Source organism: Zingiber officinale, chromosome 5B, assembly GCF_018446385.1.
Source record: "Zingiber officinale cultivar Zhangliang chromosome 5B, Zo_v1.1, whole genome shotgun sequence".
In the NCBI taxonomy this organism is placed as follows: domain Eukaryota; kingdom Viridiplantae; phylum Streptophyta; class Magnoliopsida; order Zingiberales; family Zingiberaceae; genus Zingiber; species Zingiber officinale.
The window spans coordinates 115,103,531-115,124,383 of NC_055995.1; the positions used below are offsets into that span (position 1 = coordinate 115,103,531).

The 20,853-nt window shown below is 41.1% G+C and overlaps 1 protein-coding gene and 1 long non-coding RNA gene across 2 annotated transcripts; both read right to left on the reverse strand.

Moving 5' to 3' along the window:
• Window positions 1–7,203: 7,203 nt before the first annotated feature.
• On the reverse strand, window positions 7,204–10,378 carry LOC121986939. The gene is made up of 3 exons (XM_042540864.1): window positions 10,226–10,378; window positions 7,778–7,834; window positions 7,204–7,629 (listed from the first exon to the last, which is right to left on the reverse strand). The coding sequence occupies exons 1-3, from the start codon at window positions 10,376–10,378 to the stop codon at window positions 7,204–7,206; spliced, it is 636 nt and encodes a 211-aa protein (XP_042396798.1).
• A 6,879-nt stretch (window positions 10,379–17,257) lies between these two features.
• Window positions 17,258–17,666, reverse strand: LOC121987750. The gene is made up of 3 exons (XR_006113715.1): window positions 17,533–17,666; window positions 17,374–17,459; window positions 17,258–17,287 (listed from the first exon to the last, which is right to left on the reverse strand). It is a non-coding gene; the product is annotated as an uncharacterized LOC121987750 (long non-coding RNA).
• Between the last annotated feature and the right edge of the window lie 3,187 nt (window positions 17,667–20,853).

The following is a 20,853-nucleotide window of genomic DNA, read 5'->3' on the forward strand; positions in this document are numbered from 1 at the left end:
CCTTCCTTCAGTTAGAAGGTGCCTCAGACACTGTTCACCTGAGACCTTTGTGCTCCTTTTGTCCTGCAAAATATGTTAGTCCAATAATATAAAGTATATCTTACAAACCAGAGTTATCACAATCATAATAAAGAATAGGAATTAGATCTCCTCTCGCCGAGACCAAGATCTAGTCAAGGTCTTAAGTTAGGTTTCTGAAATAGACTTAAATCGGATCGACGTCTACTGTCCCTTCAAACGGGGGCGCGTTCTCACTTAGTTACTCTCCTCCGGTGACTTACCTTTACTTACCAGGTGTAGAGTTACCTCTGGAATCACACATCCGGACTTCGAGAATCACACATCCCGATCTATCGAAATTACACATTCGGTATTCTCTAATTGAGAATTGCACATCCCGATCTATCGACATCCCACATCCGATCTTCTCCAATCAAGAATCGCACATCCCGACTGCCAAGTGGAAATCCAACATCCCAACTGGACTTTCTTTTAGTCAGGAATCGAACATCCTGACTGCCAATCGAGAATTGAACATCCTGAAACCTGCACACTCGGTAAATGTGCTAGATCAAGATAACACCTAACTTAACTCATTTGTCATTAATCAAAACCTGAGTTAGATCGTTAGTGCAAATTGCACCAACACGTGTGTGTGGGGAGAGAAATGGAGGAAAGAGGACTTCTCTGAGGAAGAACAAGACTAAGCACAAAAGCGGTCAACATTGGATGTAGCAAGTATCAGAGGCAAGGGAGGCAGTCTGAAACAAAAGGCTGTGACACCCCCTAAAAAAACGCAGCCAAAGCCCCCTCCCCCCTTAAAAAACATAGCCAAAACCCCTCTTTCATCGAATTCTCTCCTCTAAAAACCCTAACAGTGCATTGACCAAAATGCCCCCTCTCCTCTCCCAAATTCCCTTGGTCCCCTACATACATACGCATTACACATGATTTATGAAATCAGACTGATCATATTTGAGCAAAGAAGGAAAGACACAGAGATTCAGTCAACGGATGGTTGGTTCAGGGTAGGTTCAGTCGACTGAACATGTTTTCAGTCGATCAAACGATGCCTATATAAAGACCTCGAGATCTAAGCTAAGATTAAACTCATTCCATTATTTGTTCTTCTACTATGTTTATTCACTGCTCGTGCAAGCTCCTACTATTACGATGTTGGAAGGCTCAGCGACAACCAAGCTTCATCTTCATTTTTATTTTGTCGGTATACTTGTATTGCTTGCATTTATATCTGTACAAAGATAGTATTATCATTACTATCCTCCTCATTTTATACACTTCAATTATTAATGAATTGTCCAACGAAAGTGATCAAGAATCGTGAGCTTTGAAGTAGTAGTCACAGAACTACGAACCAAGTAAAAAGAAAACGTGTCTTCATTTAGTTTTCTGCTACAAACTTTGTTTTCACTTTGATTTATTTTAAAGAAAAGGTTTTAGACAATCAAGATTCACCCCCTCTTTTACTCTTATGATCCAACATTTCTAACACTATAAATTCTTAAATAAGTGTTAAGGGTAATGTTCTTGATAAAAATGAGAAAAGAATAGTTAAAGGAGACTAATTGAGAGTTAAGGAGGAGTTTTAGATTCAAGGTTGATTTTTTAATCTCATGACTTCAATTTAGAGATTTGCTAAAGGTTTTGGAATTCTAAATTATTACTAGTGCAATGATAGAAGTTAGAGCATATTTTGAGCAGGAGTTTCACCTTAAAGGCATGATTGCAATAAGAAAGTAGAAATTTTGAAAAACGCTGAAGGTTGAGCATTTGAAAATAATGGAAGGTGGGGAACCTTCATTGTCATGGTTAAATGAATCTTGTGAGAATATTTTTGATATATATGTCAAAGGGGAGAATATAGAGTTTAAATTAGAAAACACTCATTTATAATTTGCCATGAGAAGAAGAAGGAAGTTGAGTTAATATGATTAGCATAACTTAATTATATTGTCAAATGTCAAAAAAGGGAAGATTGTTGATATAATCATCCTTAGGTTAAGGTTAAAGTTAACCAGTTTGACTAAGCTCGGGTTGGTCTAAACTTGAGTATCGATGTTTGATAATGTGGTAGAGAGAAGTCATGTAGGTCAAGGGCCGACCATATACTTAATTGAGAAAATCTTAATTGTAGATTAGACAACAGAAAATCCTAATCGGAGGTTAGACAAGAGAAAGTTCTAGTGGAGCTAGGCAGTGGAAGACTTAGTTGGGAACTAGGCAATGAAAGTCCTAGGGAGGCTGGACAGTGGAAATCCTAGCGGAGCCGGGCAGTGAAAGTTCTAGCGGGGGTAGACGGTGGAAATCTAACGAGAACATTGGCAAGGAAAAGTTTAAGTGGGTTAAGGAGGGTCTGACACTTAGTGAGTTAGTCCTAATAGGTCAAAGTTGATCAAATATTGGACAATGAGGAGTCTCGACGAGTCAAGGATGACCAGATGTTGAGCAAATAGAGTCTTGGTAGGTTAAGGTTAATCAAATACCAAGAAAGAGATGAATTTAGTCTTGAGAGAATTGAATTCAGTATTACCAATCGATCGAGATGATGTGTTACTCAATTGGTAAACCCAAAACTCATATTTCAAATTTAGGGTTGGGCAATCGATCAGTGTAATTAATTGGCCTAAAGCAATCGATTAGTATAATTAATTAGACATATTTTCGCAAGAACACAGAATGTCTTGGAATTGATTGGGGCAATATATTAAGGTTAACCTAATCGATCAAGTTGATCGATTGGGAGCTTATTCATGATAGAATAGGAAGTGTTGGAATCGATTAGGGCAATTGATTGGAAACTTTCATAAGAGCACAGAAGGTGCGGGAATCGATTGGGACAACTGATCAACAATGTCAATCGATTAAAGCAATCAATTAGGTAGTATTTTCTTTCGCAAACAAAAGCTTAAGAATCAATTGACTTAATTGATTGATATGACTCACCAATCGATTGATCAGGTGAAAAGGAGTTGTTCTACCGGTTTTGAATGGTTGATTTGAAATGGCAATCGATTAAGGCTAAGGCTAATCGATTGGAAGACATTTTCCAACATAAAAGGAACCCTAGAAAATCAGAGTTTATGGATATTTGAAAGAGCCAGTTCTTAGGTGTTTGGGAGACAAGTGCTACTTTATTTCCTACCACCAAGAGACAATCCAAAGCAAGAAAAGATAAAACAAAGCAATGTTCATGTTGTAAAGTAGTGTTTGATTGTATTTCGTATTTGGTTTTTTATTTTCTTGCTGTATTTCTTGTGTTCAAGTTTGTACAAGACTTTTCCATCTTCGAAAATTTTTGAGAATGAGATATTCACAGTGAAACTGTGAGTGTGTTCAGTGAATCTTTGAATTAGTCATCTCAAAAAGATGTATATCAAATAAAATTTAAATATTAATATTATGAAATCTTCACTTCAAATTTTCCATTGCAAGCGAGCTATTACTTTTAGCTCATACGTGTTCTAACAGGTCATCCTCCACACTCGGGCGAATCTCTCTCCTATCTCTTTCCTTCGTACTTTTTCGTCAGCTTCTCAACTAAATCTAAGATCCTGTGTGTTAACACATGTAGCAAAAAAAAGGCGAAATCGCTCGTCCCCAATGCTCCCGTCACATTCGACCCAAGGTCATCACGAGGGAGGTAAATCACAGCATCCTGAGCGAGCATGTGGTAGGTGGGGTGAGTTGCACAGGGATCGGAGATTTATGCCCCAATTACTCTGAGTTTCGACCCCATGACCTCATGTGGTAAGCATTCTACCACATATCAACTCGGATGACCTGTGAGATCATCCTATGTGTTAACACACGTCACTAGATACCGTTGCGATCCTCCGACAATTAAGTCCGACAATTAAGTCAATGCTAGACTGAGAGTGGAACTCACTGGTGTGTGAGGAAAATACAAAAGAATTGAGAGAGAGCTTGAGAGAAGAAAAGTCTCTGCGTATGAGAGGAAATCATACGTTCACTTATCTTCACCATCCTTATATAGCCGAATAGGAAGAAGGTCTGCATGGACTACCACTTGAGCCGAGAGCCGACTGAATCAACGGAAAAAAGGTCGGCCGCCAGACGAGAGCGGTAGAATTGTACATCTGACATGGTCAGGCTGTTAGCTAGGTGTCTCATCTGGTGCAGGCTACACCGTCAGGGGCAATTATATACCGGTTAGTCCAGATGGACCCTTAAGAGGAGGTTCCAATCCGTGTGGGTGGGCTTGGGTACATCAATGCAAAATATAAATGATGTCTTGAAGGGTTTCTTTTTCAGGAAACGATAGAGGTAGCAGAAGAAGAGATGAAAATTTTTATTTTATTTTTCTCATTTATATTAAAAGAAAATTTTATAAATCATCTTTTACACAAACTCTACAAAAGTAAGAACCAATATCAACATTTTCCTCCTCGACATCTCATTATTCATTGTAAATCGAAATGATTTATTCACCCATTGATATTCATATGTTTCAATTCATCTCCCAACTCCCATGCCATGTCCTTCAATTTGAGCTTCGACTCCCCCTTTGCCTTAGCCTTCGACTTCCACGCCGGCCGCACGCGACAACAAGTGCACATTGACAAACCGCATCGGCTAGTGAACTTTGAGTGGTTGGTGGGTCTTGTAGACACTTTCACGAAGATGCCCGCGGTCGGAGGCGAGTCAAGCCTATTCAACACTCGGGATTTGGGCTTCGGGTTAAGAGGGGGAGGGAGGATGATGTGGGTTCGAACCATGCCGTGTTGTCTACCCTCGCGTCGCATCTCTTCTTCTGCTTTAAAGTACTAACTCGAGGTTTATTCGACTACTTGAATTTGATGGGGGAGGATGGTGTTGGAATGTCGCTTATAAATGAGTAGATTGTGCTTTGATCCTTGGAGATCAAGGAGTTCAACATGATACTTGGGGTGCAAGCCAAGTTCGAATTCTATATATCAGAAAAGATATTCAATGGATATGCTTTTTTATATATAGCAAAAGAAAGTCACGAACATCATTGTTTACTCGATTTTTTTTTTAGATTATTAATTAATGAGAAGGGTAACGATAAAATTGAATGATGACTCGTGTGGTAGAAATCTACCGTCTCATTCGGGGTCACTGGTATATATAAAAATTATTCGGTAGTTATTATAATAAGTAGAAATTATCATGTAATTATTACATTGTTGGTATGAGTTTAGGATTTAAGAATATCTGAATGCTGTATAGTATATCAAAATACTATTTATTAATTTGATTAAAATTATTTATACTTTATCAAAATAATTTTAAAATAATTGTAAAAGTTATTTTGATATAATCAGATATCCTAATTCCTAACCCTCTATTTGAATTGAATTGGATTGGATGAGTGAAGATTCATTAATAAAAAGAGAAAGGAGTGAAAGGGAGGGGAAGAAAAGTATTTATATTTTCTTATTTAGGGGAGGGGGGGGAAGGTTCATTAGTATAACATGTATTATTGTATTTGGGAGGAAAATGAGGGTAACGAAGGTTAAATATATAAAATTACAAAATTACTCTCAGTTTTGTTAAAAACTTAGACATTTAAGAACATAGTGCATCTTGCATATATTTATTGCTTAAGACTTACGCATTCAATCAATTGTAGCTTATTTGTTAAAGTCGGCATGAGCGTTAACGTCGAAGTTAACATTAGCGTCGAAGTTGGTGTTGGCATCCAAGGACGTCAAAGTCGGCGTCGACGTCGGTGTTGAAGTAAGCATCGAAGTGAGCGTCATCGTCGAAGTCAACGTCATCGTTGAAGTCAACGTCGACAAAATGCGAGCGTTGCGAGTGGTTTTCATCGCGACGCAAAGAATACCTTAAATAATGATTTTTGGAATTAATATAATAAATCAAGGATAAAATTGGAACATAAATTTTTTTAATTCTCCTTGCTCTTCCTTACATCCCAAATCAGGATGTAAGAAATTTTTTCGTTTCATGGGTAAGAAAAGTTAAAGTTTACCTTTCCTTACTTTTTTTTTTTCGTAGTTCACTTCCTCCCAAACAAAGATTTCAAGTCTCCCTTCTCCTTCCCTACCCTTCTCTCCCCTTCCCTCACCTCTTCCCAAACAGTGCGTAAATCATAAACTCACACAAACTACATTGTAGTAGTTACTGAGTAGTTTTTATACGGTATAAATTCTAAATCCTAAACTCACCCTAAATATATTATAGCAATTACTAGGTAATTTTTACACATTATAGCAGCTACTTGGAAACTTCTACACATTGTAGAAACTATTATGTAGTTGCTACACATTGTAAAAGCTACCATCTCATGATTTTATTCTGAAATTACTCTTTGACTCAGGGTTGTTGTAGAAGCTATTGAGTATTGTTGTTGTAGAAGCTATGAGGTAGGTTATAGAATGCGTTTAGGATGAGTTTATGATTTACGATTTATAATTTATACTTTGTAAAAATTACTCTGTAGCTACTATAATATTAAAAAAACACTCAGTAATTACTACAATATATTTAGAGTCAATTTATGATTTAAAATGTATACCATATAAAAATTACTCAATAGTTAGAGCAACTCCAACCGGTGCCCTTTTACACCATTTTGGTGTAAAAGGGACACCATATTTTCTCTAACCGGTGTCCTAAAACTTGCACCATTTTGGTGCAAGTACGGATTTTATTATTATAATATATTATATTCTTAAATTTATATTTTAAATATTCTTAAATATTATAAATTAATATTATTTAATTTAATTTATTATGTAAATTTTATATATTATAAATTTATATTAGTTATTAACTTAAATAATTAATATTTAAAATATTTGTTATATTACTAAGATTATCAATATATTAAAATTTATAATATTGATAATTTCATAACAAACACACAATTAAACATTTAAAATTCCAAAATACATAACACATAGTCCATCATACAATTTAAAGATGCCACAAACACTAAAATAAACATACATTTAAATAACTACAATAAAATTGCAATACTAAACAAATCAATATTTAATATTCTGGTAAATTACCTCCTAATAAACCACCGAAGTAATCATAAAATTTACCGGAATCATTCAAAGGATCTTGAGATCCTTGTTCTTCTTCTTGAGACGAATTGATCCTAGATCCTTCTCCTTGATGTGGAGTTGATTGAGATTTTTGGTTTTCAGTCCTCTTTTGCATAATTCTGACTTATTCACCGCGAATAAATTCACGCATTATCGGATCAACAATGGTATTCAAATCTTTGAATAAAATTTTATTCTCTTCCTTGAACATAGCAACATTGGCACTTCGATCCAACGCCGCAACAAGTTCGTCATTCTGTGAAACCATTTTACTGAATTGTTGTTCATTCTTTCTCTTCAGTTTTGTTTTATTCACCCCAATAGGTCGTTTAGTTGAAGTATCACCACTGTCTGAATTAGTGATGTTAAGATTAAATGAAGAGACATGTGGAGATGAAGGTGAATAAACATCTTTCTCGAGATTATATGATTGAGAATAATCAGCTTGAGCAGTTTGTCGTTGCACTCTCGTAGATGCAGCTTTGATGTTGTCACTGTTGAATTTCTCAATACCTTGAAGAATGCTCCACACATGTCCAAATTTGAAGCCCTTTCAGTAATTAGGGTCTTGTACTAATAACATTTGAGCATGATTCATCTGTAAGAAAATAATACAATTATGAAACAAAATTAATAACTAAATTAGATATTGAAAACAACTTGGATAGTCTACAAAAGAAATAATGAAAACAACTTACAATATCTTCCTCTAATGCTCCCCATGGATTCAATTCTTCGATTTGTCGTATGCAACCCTTCAATTTGGAAACAGCAGCAATCATAGTATTCATTCTTTTTTGTAATGATCTTCTCGGTCGCTCTAAATTTTTAAAATTTGGATTTGATTATACTCTATCTCAACTCTTGCCCAAAATTGATCCTTTTTTTGGTTGATTCCTATGATTGGATTTTGAGAAATATGAAGATAAACATGACATAAATGTTTATCTTCTTCTACTGAGTAGGATGATGAACGAGAATTTGAACTCATTTTTTTTCAAGAGTAAAGGTGCATTGTGATGGTCATGTCTAGTATGCCATTATATAGGAAAAAATTATGTGCATTGTATAAGATTTGTGTGTGCATTGTGATGTCCCGTCACCTGTAAAAATAATAGTGTTGTGTGTGAATTGTGATGTCCCATCTTTTGAAATAATTATAATAGTGTGTGCATTGTGATGTCCCGTCATCTGCAAAAATAATAGTGTTGTGTGTTCATTGTAATGTCCCATCTCCTGAAATAATTATCATGGTGTGTGCATTGTGATGTCCCGTCGCCTGCAAAAATAATAATGTTGTGTGTGCATTGTGATGTCCCATCTCCTAAAAAAAATAATAGTGTTGTGTGTTCATTGTAATGTCTCATCTTCTGACATAATTATAATAGTGTGTGCATTGTGATGTCCCGTCATCTGCAAAAATAATAGTATTGTGTGTTCATTGTAATATCCCATCTCTCTTGAAATAATTATCATGGTGTGTGCATTGTGATGTCCCGTCGCCTGCAAAAATAATAATGTTGTGTGTGCATTGTGATGTCTCATCTTCTAAAAAAAATAATAGTGTTGTGTGTTCATTGTAATGTCTCATCTTCTGAAATAATTATAATAGTGTGTGCATTGTGATGTCCCGTCATCTACAAAAATAATAGTGTTGTGTGTTCATTATAATGTCCCATCTCTCTTGAAATAATTATCATGGTGTGTGCATTGTGATGTCCCGTCGCCTACAAAAATAATAATGTTGTGTGTGCATTGTGATGTCCCATCTCCTGAAATAATAATAATGATGTGTGCATTGTGATGTTCCTTCATCTACAAAAATAATAATGTTGTGTGTGCATTGTGATGTCCCATCTCCTAAAAAAATAATAGTATTGTGTGTTCATTGTAATGTCCCATCTTCTGAAATAATTATAATAATGTGTGCATTGTGATGTCCCATCACCTGCAAAAATAATAGTGTTGTGTATACATTATAAATACATACTGATCCTATCCGAATCGCCGAACCAAGGGACGCTGGGCACGCGGCGCTCTCCTAGTCGATGACACAGGCCTCCGGAGCTCCGGCGATCCTGCACAGAAGTCGGGCCGGGAAGGGGTTCCCGGCGGCGACCCTCCGACGCTCAAGTTAGGTAAGTAGTGGAAAAAGGAGCTCCCAAGCTTGTAGAATGCGTACCTCCGGCGAAGTCTACGGTTCTTTATATAGGACGATGAAAGAGCTCCTACACGCCTATCGAGGCACGGGCGTATCCGTAGCCCATGCCTCGGTGTGTGCCTGTCGGAAAACTTACCTGACGCCATACTGCAACAGTCCCATCGCGCCTTCGATGGGACAACAAGACACCCCGTTGTCAGACTAGGAGTATGGCTTAGTCATGTGGCTTGACGGCTATCAGGAGATGTTCCTGTTCTCCTTTACCGCCGGCCGGGACGTACGTCCGGCCGGCCGGACGGAGAACATCGTCCGGACGGCCTTCATCCCCTGCGCCGGCCGGACGGCACGACCCTCACATCTCGCCTGTCACTTGTGCTGAGATGCCGGGGAGACTTCCAGGCGAGTGACTTCCTCTCGGCTCTGAGACATTGTTTCATTGAGCGTTGGAACCCCAACCCGGTCAGGGCGCCTTTTACTACCGAATGTCCATTGGTCAGTCGATCGGCCTTATCCATTTCTTCCAAGTCCGGTCGGCTCACCCTTCTCCGGCGGGCTACTTGGCCATTTGACCTCCACGTGGCGTTGACCCCTCGTTAGGGGGTCCCGGGCTCTTACCACTGGATCACTTGCCTTCCCCTCGAGTCTAGTCGAAGGAGGCGAAGTCCGACTGACTGGACTGCCGATCTGACAGAATAACGATAATTGCATTGGGCCGCTCGGCCAGGTCTAATGATGCTCGCCCGTTCGACGATATCTGGTCCGTGCCTTGTGGTCTCTTGGACTCCATGTCCTATGCTCTTCCCTACTATTCATCACGTGCACTGCGCACGGTAAGAGGAGCTCAATAAATGCGGCCAGTATTCAGCTGACACGTGGCGATCATGCGTTTGTCAGAGTATGGCGGTGGCGTCACTTCCGATGGGACAGCCGCCGTTTGAAATGGACGGCTGGATGATGACCTCGTTATCGACGACCTGGATCGGACGGTGGAGGTTGCTCCCGGGTGGCGATATAAAGCTCGCGACTCCGTTTCCGCCGCCTTGTTGCTGCATCTTCCTCCGGCGCTCCTCTGCTCATTTTTTTCTCCGGCGACCTCGCCCCTCAATTCTTCGCCAACCCCCAGGCCCCCGTCGATCATCTTTCTTGCTCGTAAGACCCTCCTTCTCGTTCCCAACGTTTTCTTCTTTCTATTAATCGCTTTCTTCAGTCGGTTTTCCTCCATTCCTTGCTTGAACCTTCCCTTTTGGTCCCGTATTCTTGTCTGTCGACCATGACTAGCACCTCGCAGCCGACCGGCGGTGCTCCGGGTCTTTGGTACTCGAACATGGAAAGCCGGTTCGACGAGGAGGACGCCTTGCGCCTCACTCGAGTCTATGACCTGCCGATCGACCACTAAATAGTGTTAGCCACACCGGCCGATCGGCCTCACGAACCGCTGCCCGGCACTGTTGTTTTCTTCCGAGACCAATTTCTGGCCGGACTGCGTTTTCCACCCCACAAGTTTTTCTTAGAAGTTTGCAATTATTTCCGCATTCCGCTCGGCCAGGTAGTTCCCAACTCTATTAGGTTGCTGAGCGGAGTGATAGTTTTATTCAAACTGAACGGCATCCCCTTAGAACCAAAAATTTTCCACTACTTTTTTTATCCCAAGCAAGCCGAGTGGGGCACCTTTGTTTTCCAGTCTAGGATAGGCTTCGTCCTTTTTGATAATATGCCGAGCTCCAACAAACATTGGAAGGAGCATTTTCTCTATATACGTTTTCCCGAGCGGCTAACTTTTCGCACCAAGTGGCAGACGGCGATGCCATCGCAACCGGAGCTCGGCAAATTTAGAGGTGACACGGCCTACCTTCATGCAGCCGAACGGCTAGTTGGCCAGCGCTATCATATTGACAAGCTACTCCTCCCGGGAGTAATGCACATATTCGGCTTGTCCTCTACCACAGCCGATCTGCCCTGCAGCATGAGTAAGTTTCCTTATCTTCCCATTTGTTTTGTTCTAACTGATTTATTTTTTGCTCCTGCAGCTGAAGTCATGTGGCGCGCCAAAGCTACCGAGAAGCTCAAACTGAAGGCCGCTCAGATTGAGGCGGTGATGAACAAGGAGGGCGCCGAACGGGGCCTTGCTCCAACTGATCCGGCCGGCGAAGAAGGTGAGGGGACACCAACTGTCCCCGAAGCCTCAGACGCCCCTGTCTCTCACGATGAGGCCGCGGGCGACATAGCACCTCCTACCGAAGCCGAGGTGGAGGGTCGTTCGGCCGATGATGTGCCGCTACGCGCTCGGAAATGTCGACGACCGGAATCTGCATCTGCCTCGACTACACTTGATGAGCCACAGCCCGAGCGGGGCGCGGATGCGCCGGTGCTGTCCGGGACGGTTTCCCTCGAGAGTACTCCGACTCCTCATGGTTCTCCGAGGGCCAGCTCTGAGGTGCCGCCATCCAGCCCTTCAAGAACTTTGCGCCGTATCAGGCGCTTGGGCGAGCTTCCCTCCTCGTCCACCGGTGGGCCGTCCGGTAAGGCCGACGCTTCCCAGAGCGAGCCGAGCGGCCAAAACTTAATTAAAACCGTTCTGCGCCTTCCTTCGGAGGCGTACATGGCTGCTGCTGATCGGCCTGTGGTCCCCGAGCAGCAGATTACCTTGACAGGCCCTCTGGCCCAAGCTTGGGTGGACGCTCGGCGTCGAATAGCCAAGATGACTCCCGGGCAGCTCGGCGACAGCAATCTACAACAGGCCACCGGGGTATGCTCTGTTTCTTTGTTTACGTATTTAAATTATGTTTTTAACCTGTCCCCATTTGCTAGCAGAACTGGGTGGAGCAGATCGATTAGCCGAACTGGAGGACGAGTTGAAAAAACAAAAAGCTGCGGGGGGTGCCGGGCCGTCGACGGCCGCTCTGGAGAAGGCCAAAAAACTACTGGATGCCGAACGGAAAAGGGCTTCCGATCTGGCGAGCAAGGTCGTTCGGCTTGAAACGATGATCAAGCAACGAGATAAAGAGATCAAAACGGCGACCACTCGGAAGCAACAGGCCATCAATGATATGGACCACATGAAGGTGGAGATCAGGGGGCTGGAACAACACATCAAAGATTTGGACGCCCTGCTAGCCACCGAGAAGGAGAGCCGCTCGGCCGATCTCCAAAGATTTGATGGAGATTTGAAGGATCTCCAGGCCGCCAGCGACGCTGCCCACGCCGCGCTTAAAGAATATAAAGAGGGGGAGTCGGCTCGCTCCGAAGAAGTGAGAAGGCGTTCCTCCGCTCGGAAGACTTCGGAGAGAAGTTTACCGACAAGATATCCCTCACTTTCGAGGAGGCAATCAAGGCGGCGGTGGACTATCTGAAGACTAAAGTTAACCTGCCTGCCGAGCTGACCATCCCCCCCGAGGACCTCGCGAGCGTGATGGACGCCATCCCCGACGCTCTTTTTGATTTTGATGTGTGAGGAGCGTTTTTATGAACTTTTTTGTATTCCCTCCGTTCGGCCCAACTTATCTCTGTAATGACTTATTTGATTTACCTAATGAGTAATAGATGACCTTCTGCTCCTTTCACCTCTGTTTTAGCAAGGCATTTTTCCGTCGTCACGCCAAAGTGTTCTTTATATCCTTTCCGCTCGGCACCACGCTTCTGTCCGGCTCAATTCGATCGTCTTAATGACATCTATCATGCGACCGCGCAGCTGCTAGGCTTTCGAACGTAACCGCTCGGCATTTACATGCTAATATCCCTAACCTCCACTAACCCACTTTTTCTTTGTGCCTTACCCCCAAAGGGTTTTTCCGTACATTTTTGATAAGTGAGCCGCTCAGCCGTATAACCAGGCTATCGTTGATTGCATCATGTGACTGGTCCTCCGCTCGGACGTTTATAAACGCCGGCTCGTCTCTCGATATTTAACGTCGGAGCTTGACGGTCTTCCGCTCGGACGTTTATAGACGCCGGCTCGTCTCTCGATATTTAACGTCGGAGCTCGACGGTCCTCCGCTCGGACGTTTATAGACGCCGGCTCGTCTCTCGATATTTAACGTCGGCGCTCGACGGTCTTCCGCTCGGACGTTTATAGACGCCGGCTCGTCTCTCGATATTTAACGTCGGCGCTCGACGGTCTTCCGCTCGGACGTTTATAGACGCCGGCTCGTCTCTCGATATTTAACGTCGGAGCTCGACGGTCTTCTGCTCGGACGTTTATAGACGCCGGCTCGTCTCTCGATATTTAACGTCGGAGCTCGACGGTCTTCCGCTCGGACGTTTATAGACGCCGGCTCGTCTCTCGATATTTAACGTCGGAGCTCGACGGTCTTCCGCTCGGACGTTTATAGACGTCGGCTCGTCTCTCGATATTTAACGTCGGAGCTCGACGGTCCTCCGCTCGGACGTTTATAGACGCCGGCTCGTCTCTCGATATTTAATGTCGGAGCTCGACGGTCTTCCGCTCGGACATTTATAGACGCCGGCTCGTCTCTCGATATTTAACGTCGGAGCTCGACGGTCTTCCGCTCGGACGTTTATAGACGCCGGCTCGTCTCTCGATATTTAACGTCGGAGCTCGACGGTCTTCCGCTCGGACGTTTATAGACACCGGCTCGTCTCTCGATATTTAACGTCGGAGCTCGACGGTCTTCCGCTCGGACGTTTATAGACGCCGGCTCGTCTCTCGATATTTAACGTCGGAGCTCGACGGTCTTCCGCTCGGACATTTATAGACGCCGGCTCGTCTCTCGATATTTAACGTCGGAGCTTGACGGTCTTCCGCTCGGACATTTATAGACGCCGGCTCGTCTCTCGATATTTAACGTCGGAGCTCGACGGTCTTCCGCTCGGACGTTTATAGATGCCGGCTCGTCTCTCGATATTTAACGTCGGAGCTCGACGGTCTTCCGCTCGGACATTTATAGACGCCGGCTCGTCTCTCGATATTTAACGTCGGAGCTCGACAGCCTTTACGACTAACTTTTAACTGATTATATACGCCCTGCCGAGGGGTGAGGGACCTTCGTTATCGAGCGCGCGGCTCGTATATTTATATGCCCCGGCCGAACGGCCAGGGGTCTTCACGCAGTAAGCCGTTCGGCGGAGAATGCTCAATGTGTTTTCATCTTTTTGCTTCCTGCATTACAAGTACATAGGCAACTAGCATATACACAAAAATGAATTACATTCGTGCACCTTTCACCCAGCTCGATAAGGCTGGAGATGATTTGCACTCCACGGTCGATCCAAATGCCGTCCGGCTTCATCCTCCAAATAATATGCACCTGAGCGGAGCTTTTCAATAACCTTGAAGGGGCCCGCCCACGGTGCCTCCAATTTGCCGACGTCGCCGACCGGCTTGACTTTCTTCCAAACAAGATCACCGACCTGGAATGATCTGGGGATTACGCGGCGATTGTAATTTTGCTTCATCCGTTGCCGGTACGCCATCAGCCGGATGGACGCCTTGGCTCTTTCCTCTTCGACCAGATCCAGCTCTGTGTTCCTTCGCTCAGCGTTGCCCTCATCATAGCTTTGGATCCTAGCGGATTCGACTCCGACTTCAACAGGAATGACCGCTTCGCCGCCATACACCAAGTGGAAAGGCGTGACGCCCGTCCCTTCCTTTGGAGCCGTTCGGATGGCCCATAAGACGCCCGACACTTCATCTGGCCAACTTCCTCCCAAATGGTCGAGCCGAGCGCGCAAAATATGAAGAATTTCCCGATTGGCCACTTCGGCTTGACCGTTGCTTTGGGGATAAGCCACGGACGTGAAGTGTTGCTCGATGCCGTAGCTTTTGCACCAATTCTCTAGCATCTTCCCTGTGAATTGCCGCCCATTATCTGAGACCAAGCGGCGAGGGATGCCGAACCGACAGATGATGTGTTGCCAGATAAATTTTTTGACCATCTGTTCGGTGATCTTGGCTAGCGGCTCGGCCTCCACCCATTTGGAGAAATAATCAACCGCCACTAGCAAAAATTTCCGCTGCCCGGTCGCCATCGGGAATGGACCAACAATATCCATTCCCCATTGATCGAACGGACAGGAAACTGTTGATGCCTTCATTTCTTCTGCCGGTCGGTGGTTGAAGTTATGGTACTTTTGGCATGAAAGGCACGTCGACACTGTCCGAGCGGCATCTGCTTGTAAAGTCGGCCAGAAGTATCCAGCTAGCAGGATCTTCTTAGCTAGTGCTCGTCCGCCCGGATGTCCTCCGCACGATCCTTGATGTACTTCTTGGAGGATGTAAGCCGAGTCCTCCGCGCTCACGCATTTCAACAACGGGCGTGAGAAAGCCTTTTTATAAAGCTGATCGCCGATCAGTGTGAACCGACCGGCTCTCCTCCTTAGCAGCTGGGCTTCATATTCATTGGATGGTGTGGCGCCCGAGCGGAGGAACTCTATGATGGGCGTCCGCCAGTCGCTTGGAAATGTGAGGCTTTCCATCCGGTCGACGTGCGCCACCAACAATATTTTTATAATTGGCTGCTGAATGACGACCGGCGTTATTGAGCTCGCGAGCTTGGCTAACTCATCGGCCGCTTGATTTTCTGCTCTGGGTATCCTCTGAACAATAACTTCTCGAAAATCAGCTTTGAGCTTCCCGAAGCACTACAAAAAAAAATAGGTCTTTAGGTGCGATTTTAACAAACTATAGAAGTGGTTTTCAACCGATCCTAAAGCTTTTGAATCGGTTACTTGACCGATCCAACAGCTTGCGCTCCTAGAATCAATGGCATTGGTTATAGCAACCGGTGGTGAAAACAGAACAACCGCTGCTGATGTCTCTATAGAAGCGGTTATTAACCGCCTTAATAGGTTATAATACCAGCGGTCCTTAACCTATCCAAATGTGGTTTGATGCGGCTGCTAACCGCACTTGTTAACTACTACAAATGCGATTAATGACCATTTCTATTGGTATGTAGTAGAAGCGGTTATTAAACCGATTCTGAAGTTAAATAGTGTAGTGGTTGGTAACCGCTCCAAAAGTAATTCAGCAGCAGTTTGTAACCACTCCTGCGTACCATGGTTAGGAGCGGTTATTAAGCCGTTTCTAAATTTATTTACCTGGATCGGTTATTTACCGCTTCTAATAAGTGTATTAGCAACAGTTTAAAACCAGCCCTGTTTCAAATGATGGACCCCAATGAAGCTCCTATAATCATTCCATTTTTCAAATATTTATTTACAAAATCTTTTGAATTCCTAATTTTTAATAATCAATACAAAACATTCAACAAAAAAAAAATTAAAATACCAATAGATTAACCAACAAAACATTCATATTAAATCTTTCAATTCACCAAACCAATAAGAAATTCATTTATAAAAATTTGCATACCCAAAACACCACCATATCAGCAACAAGTACGAACTTCTTTTACAAAAATCTGCATATCCCAAAACACCACCATATCAGTAACAAGTACAAAATTCTTTTACAAAAATGTGCAACCCCAAAACAACATAACACAATAACACTAACAAGTGGCAACATAATTTAAAGAAAGTTTTCTCTAAAACGTTTATCTAATTATTAGATGGATCTGTTGGTGGTGGAGGTGTAGGATCATTTCCTTTTGCATTTGGTGGAGCATCTATATTTCGTTGCATAATCTCTGCCATTATAGCCGCCATCTATTTAAAAAAAAAAGATATTAGTTAAAATGATGCATGTATTTATATATTTTTGAATTGTTCGATTGTTACTAATAAATATTAAATATTTTTATTACCTGTGCCGGTAACAATTCTGGGCCACGAGATCCCCCAACAGCTCCAGATATCATACTCTGCATAATATGTGCAAAATTTTGAAGTTGTTGGTCATGCATTTGCCTTATCATTTGCTCTGTTTCTATTCGCCTCTGTACTTCCCGTGCCTCCATTTCTTTTATTTTTTTCTTGCATTACCTTGAATTCAGTTGTCATATTTGAATTAGAGTGATAACTTGGTGTATAGATTGTGCGCTTACACAGCTTAGGGAAAACTTGGCTAGGAAGTGCACCAGCACCTAAACATCGAACTCGGCCAGAATGTTCAGGTCCAAAAACATCACTACACAAAAAAAAATACTTAATATCGTATAATTGTAATAACTTTAACTACCATAAATAAATAAAAAAATGTTAAGAAATTATAACCGAAATGCGTCCTCATGCACTTCTGTAGGTTGAGTTCCCTCAGGCTTGTCTTGAAGTCGACGCCGCACAGCTTCATCTAGTAAAGCCTATCAAAAAAATATTTGATGAAATGCGAAGAATACTAAGAAATAAACTTGAAAAATTAAAAGAAATTACTACCTCAACTCGGATCACTTCATCATCAACAGGAGCATCTCCTTTCTTTTTACTTCGACGACTTATTTTTATTATCTCAATGCGAGTAGGTTTTCTCCCCTTTTCCTAAAACTACTTATGAAAAAAATCATTTTTAGATCAAGTGTCAAGTAACATTAACAAATATTGTGGATTTTTATCAGTGAATGAATATTCAAAGAGATGAATTATGAAAGGAATTGGAAGGATTTTAACGAGAAAACCTTCTAACTAAATATGCATAAAGACCACACAAAGAAATATTACTTTATTTATGTTACTTTAAGGCACTTCACATCTCTATAATTGAAATAAATTTTGACTCTAACTAATTACATCACATTAATAATATTGTACAGAAAAACACAAAACATATATCAAATCATATTCTTTATCAATTAAATAAGTAACAAAACATATATCAAATCATATTCTTTATCAATTAAATAAGTAACTCAAGACTATCACGGTGGCATTCCATCCATGCTTTCGACATTATGCAATCCTCTTCAAATATTTTTAAATTAAAAGAATTAAAAATTAACAAATAATTTCAACAACAACTAAATAATCTAAACTATTACTCAAAAAACTATATATATCTACATTATGAATTTCATGTTCGATTACAAGAACAACTACCATAGATCTCATGTTAGTGTCTTCGTTTCTTAAACCAAAACATGCAAGGTAACAAAATTTTCTTCCTATAAAACCATCTCTAAAATCAAATATTTGTTATAAATGGGAGAATTTATTTTCATTTTTTTTCAGATAAGATAATACAATTTCACCTACAATCACTAATAACTGAAAAGCATGAGATAAAAATACAAATACAAAATTTGGTGCATGTAACTAGGTACAAAAGATCAATTCATGGTAACTAATAAAACAATAAATCTCATAATCTTTACTCTTCAAATCATCAAAATACATTATTCAAGATTCAACTACGGTTGTTATTCTTGGTCAAGATATACAATAAATAGATAAATAAAAAATTTACTTGCTAGTCCTAATTAAAAGAAGCCATAATAAAATGTTCATAGATTATTTTCATTTCATATAAGTATAAATTGGCAAGTGTTATTTGAGTTCGTAAGGATTAAATTTATTCTTACTTACATTAATTGACATTCTTATTTTAAATTTTAACTAGATAAGTACTCAAATTTGATCTTTATCTAGTATCAATTAAGATCCATTAAGGCTGAATAGGTCATCTTATAATTTCACTATTGTTTCTATTACATTTATTTTGTCTAAGAAAAAAAAAACTCACGTGAAATCAGATACAACAAAGTAATATACTAATATATAATATAAACGAAATGATCCTTGCGCTTACAATTTTCTTCGATGTAAAGAGGAAGAAGAAACACTGGATTCTTGGGGTCTCTCGGCGTCGCTGCTTCTTGTAGCGATTTCAACTCACAGCTATGAAGAGAGGAGTTGCATATTAAAAAAAAATACAGATAAGTACGCTAAGCCTTAGCTTCCAGAACCCTAAACCTTAGGATTCCAACCTTGTTGTTTATTCAAATAAGTGCACAGAAGGCACAAACACAAAAGGATATTCATCAAATTAAAAGGAACATTCAAAAACCAAAGAATGGAGCGAGTGATAATTGCAAGGAATGACTATACCTTGTTCGAACGAAGGATTAACGGAGATTTAGAGCTTCTCGGTGTGAGTAGAGGAAGAAGAAGGGTTTTTCGGCAGGAATAGAGGAGAGGAAAGGTCGCGTGAGATGGGTTTGCGTTGAGGAAGTTTGGGAAAAGAAACCTAAGGAGAATAAAAATAAAAAAAGAAGGAAATAAAATGATATAAAGAAAATTAAAAAATATATATTAAGTACGGCTATATTAAAATAAAACAAACAGATTATAAACTCATTTTAATTATTGATTAACAATTAAATAATTAAGATTGGTCATGCGTTGATTAAAAGTTTAATTATATTATAATAATTATTAACTAAATTTTTTATTTTTTTCGACAAACAAAATTAAATATTACCATATAAATTTAACTATTACGGGTAAAAAATTACACATGGTCAAATATATTTGGCTAGTAAAAAATTAATTATTACTAGCCAAATCAAATTTTAGTTAGTAAACAAATTAAATATTACATACGATCTAATTTTGATAGGTAAACATTACCTACCATATTAAACTTACGTCAATAATAAATTAAAATTGCCTGCCAAATAAATTTTTGTCGATAATTAAAATTATTTATTAGCCAAAGTACAATTTAGCTGGTAAATCTTTTATTTACCAGTCAAATTCAATTTAGACGGAATATTTTCGCTAGTAAACACAACTTTTTTCATAGTCAAGATTGTATAGACAGGGATGCAATCGACCCATAAAATAAATATTTAAAGGTTTTTCTGACATAATTTTTGCCGCAGTTACATACCGCTACTAATTAAATGTTCTCGTTACAACTATAGGAGCAGTTATAGAAACTGATTCTAAAATATGCCTTTTGTCGCGGTCACAAACCGCTTCTAATATTGATATCATGTAGCGACCACATTTGGCAGCTGCAAATTATATAATTTAGAGTCGGTTATGTGAACCGCTGCAAATCAAGATATATAGCAACGGTTTCTATAAAACCGGTTCAAGCCATAAGAGCGGTCATTTGACCGGTTCTAAAAAACCGATGCTGAAACCTCCATTTTTTTGTAGTGGAAGGCTTCAGCGTAGAGCTTGAGCCGAGCGCTATTGATTTCGAAGGTACCAGAGAGCTGCTGAGCGGCCAACTGCGAGTCCGAGTGGAGTGTTACCCGACCGGCTCCCACATATCGTGCTGCCTGCAAACCAGCTATGAGGGCCTCATACTCTGCCTCATTGTTTGTAGCTTTATAATCCAGCCGGACGGATAGATGCATTTTTTCTTCTTGTGGGGAGAGCAGCAATATTCCAATCCCGCTTCCGAGCCGGGTGGACGATCTATCCACATATATTCTCCACATAGCTTCCGGCTCCGGCCTTTGCACCTCAGTCACAAAATCGGCCAAGGATTGCGCTTTGATCGCCGAGCGGGGTTGGTATTGGATATCAAATTCACTTAACTCCGTCGTCCATTTAATGAGCCGTCCGGATGCCTCCGGATTTAGTAGGACACGTCCGAGCGGGCTGTTGGTTTTGACAATAATGGTATGCGCCAGGAAATATGGACGAAGGCGCCGAGCGGCGAGGACTTTTCGAGCCCAGTGTAGCGAGATTCAGCATCTTTTAAAATGTGGCTCAGAAAATACACCGGCTGCTCATCGCCGCTCGACC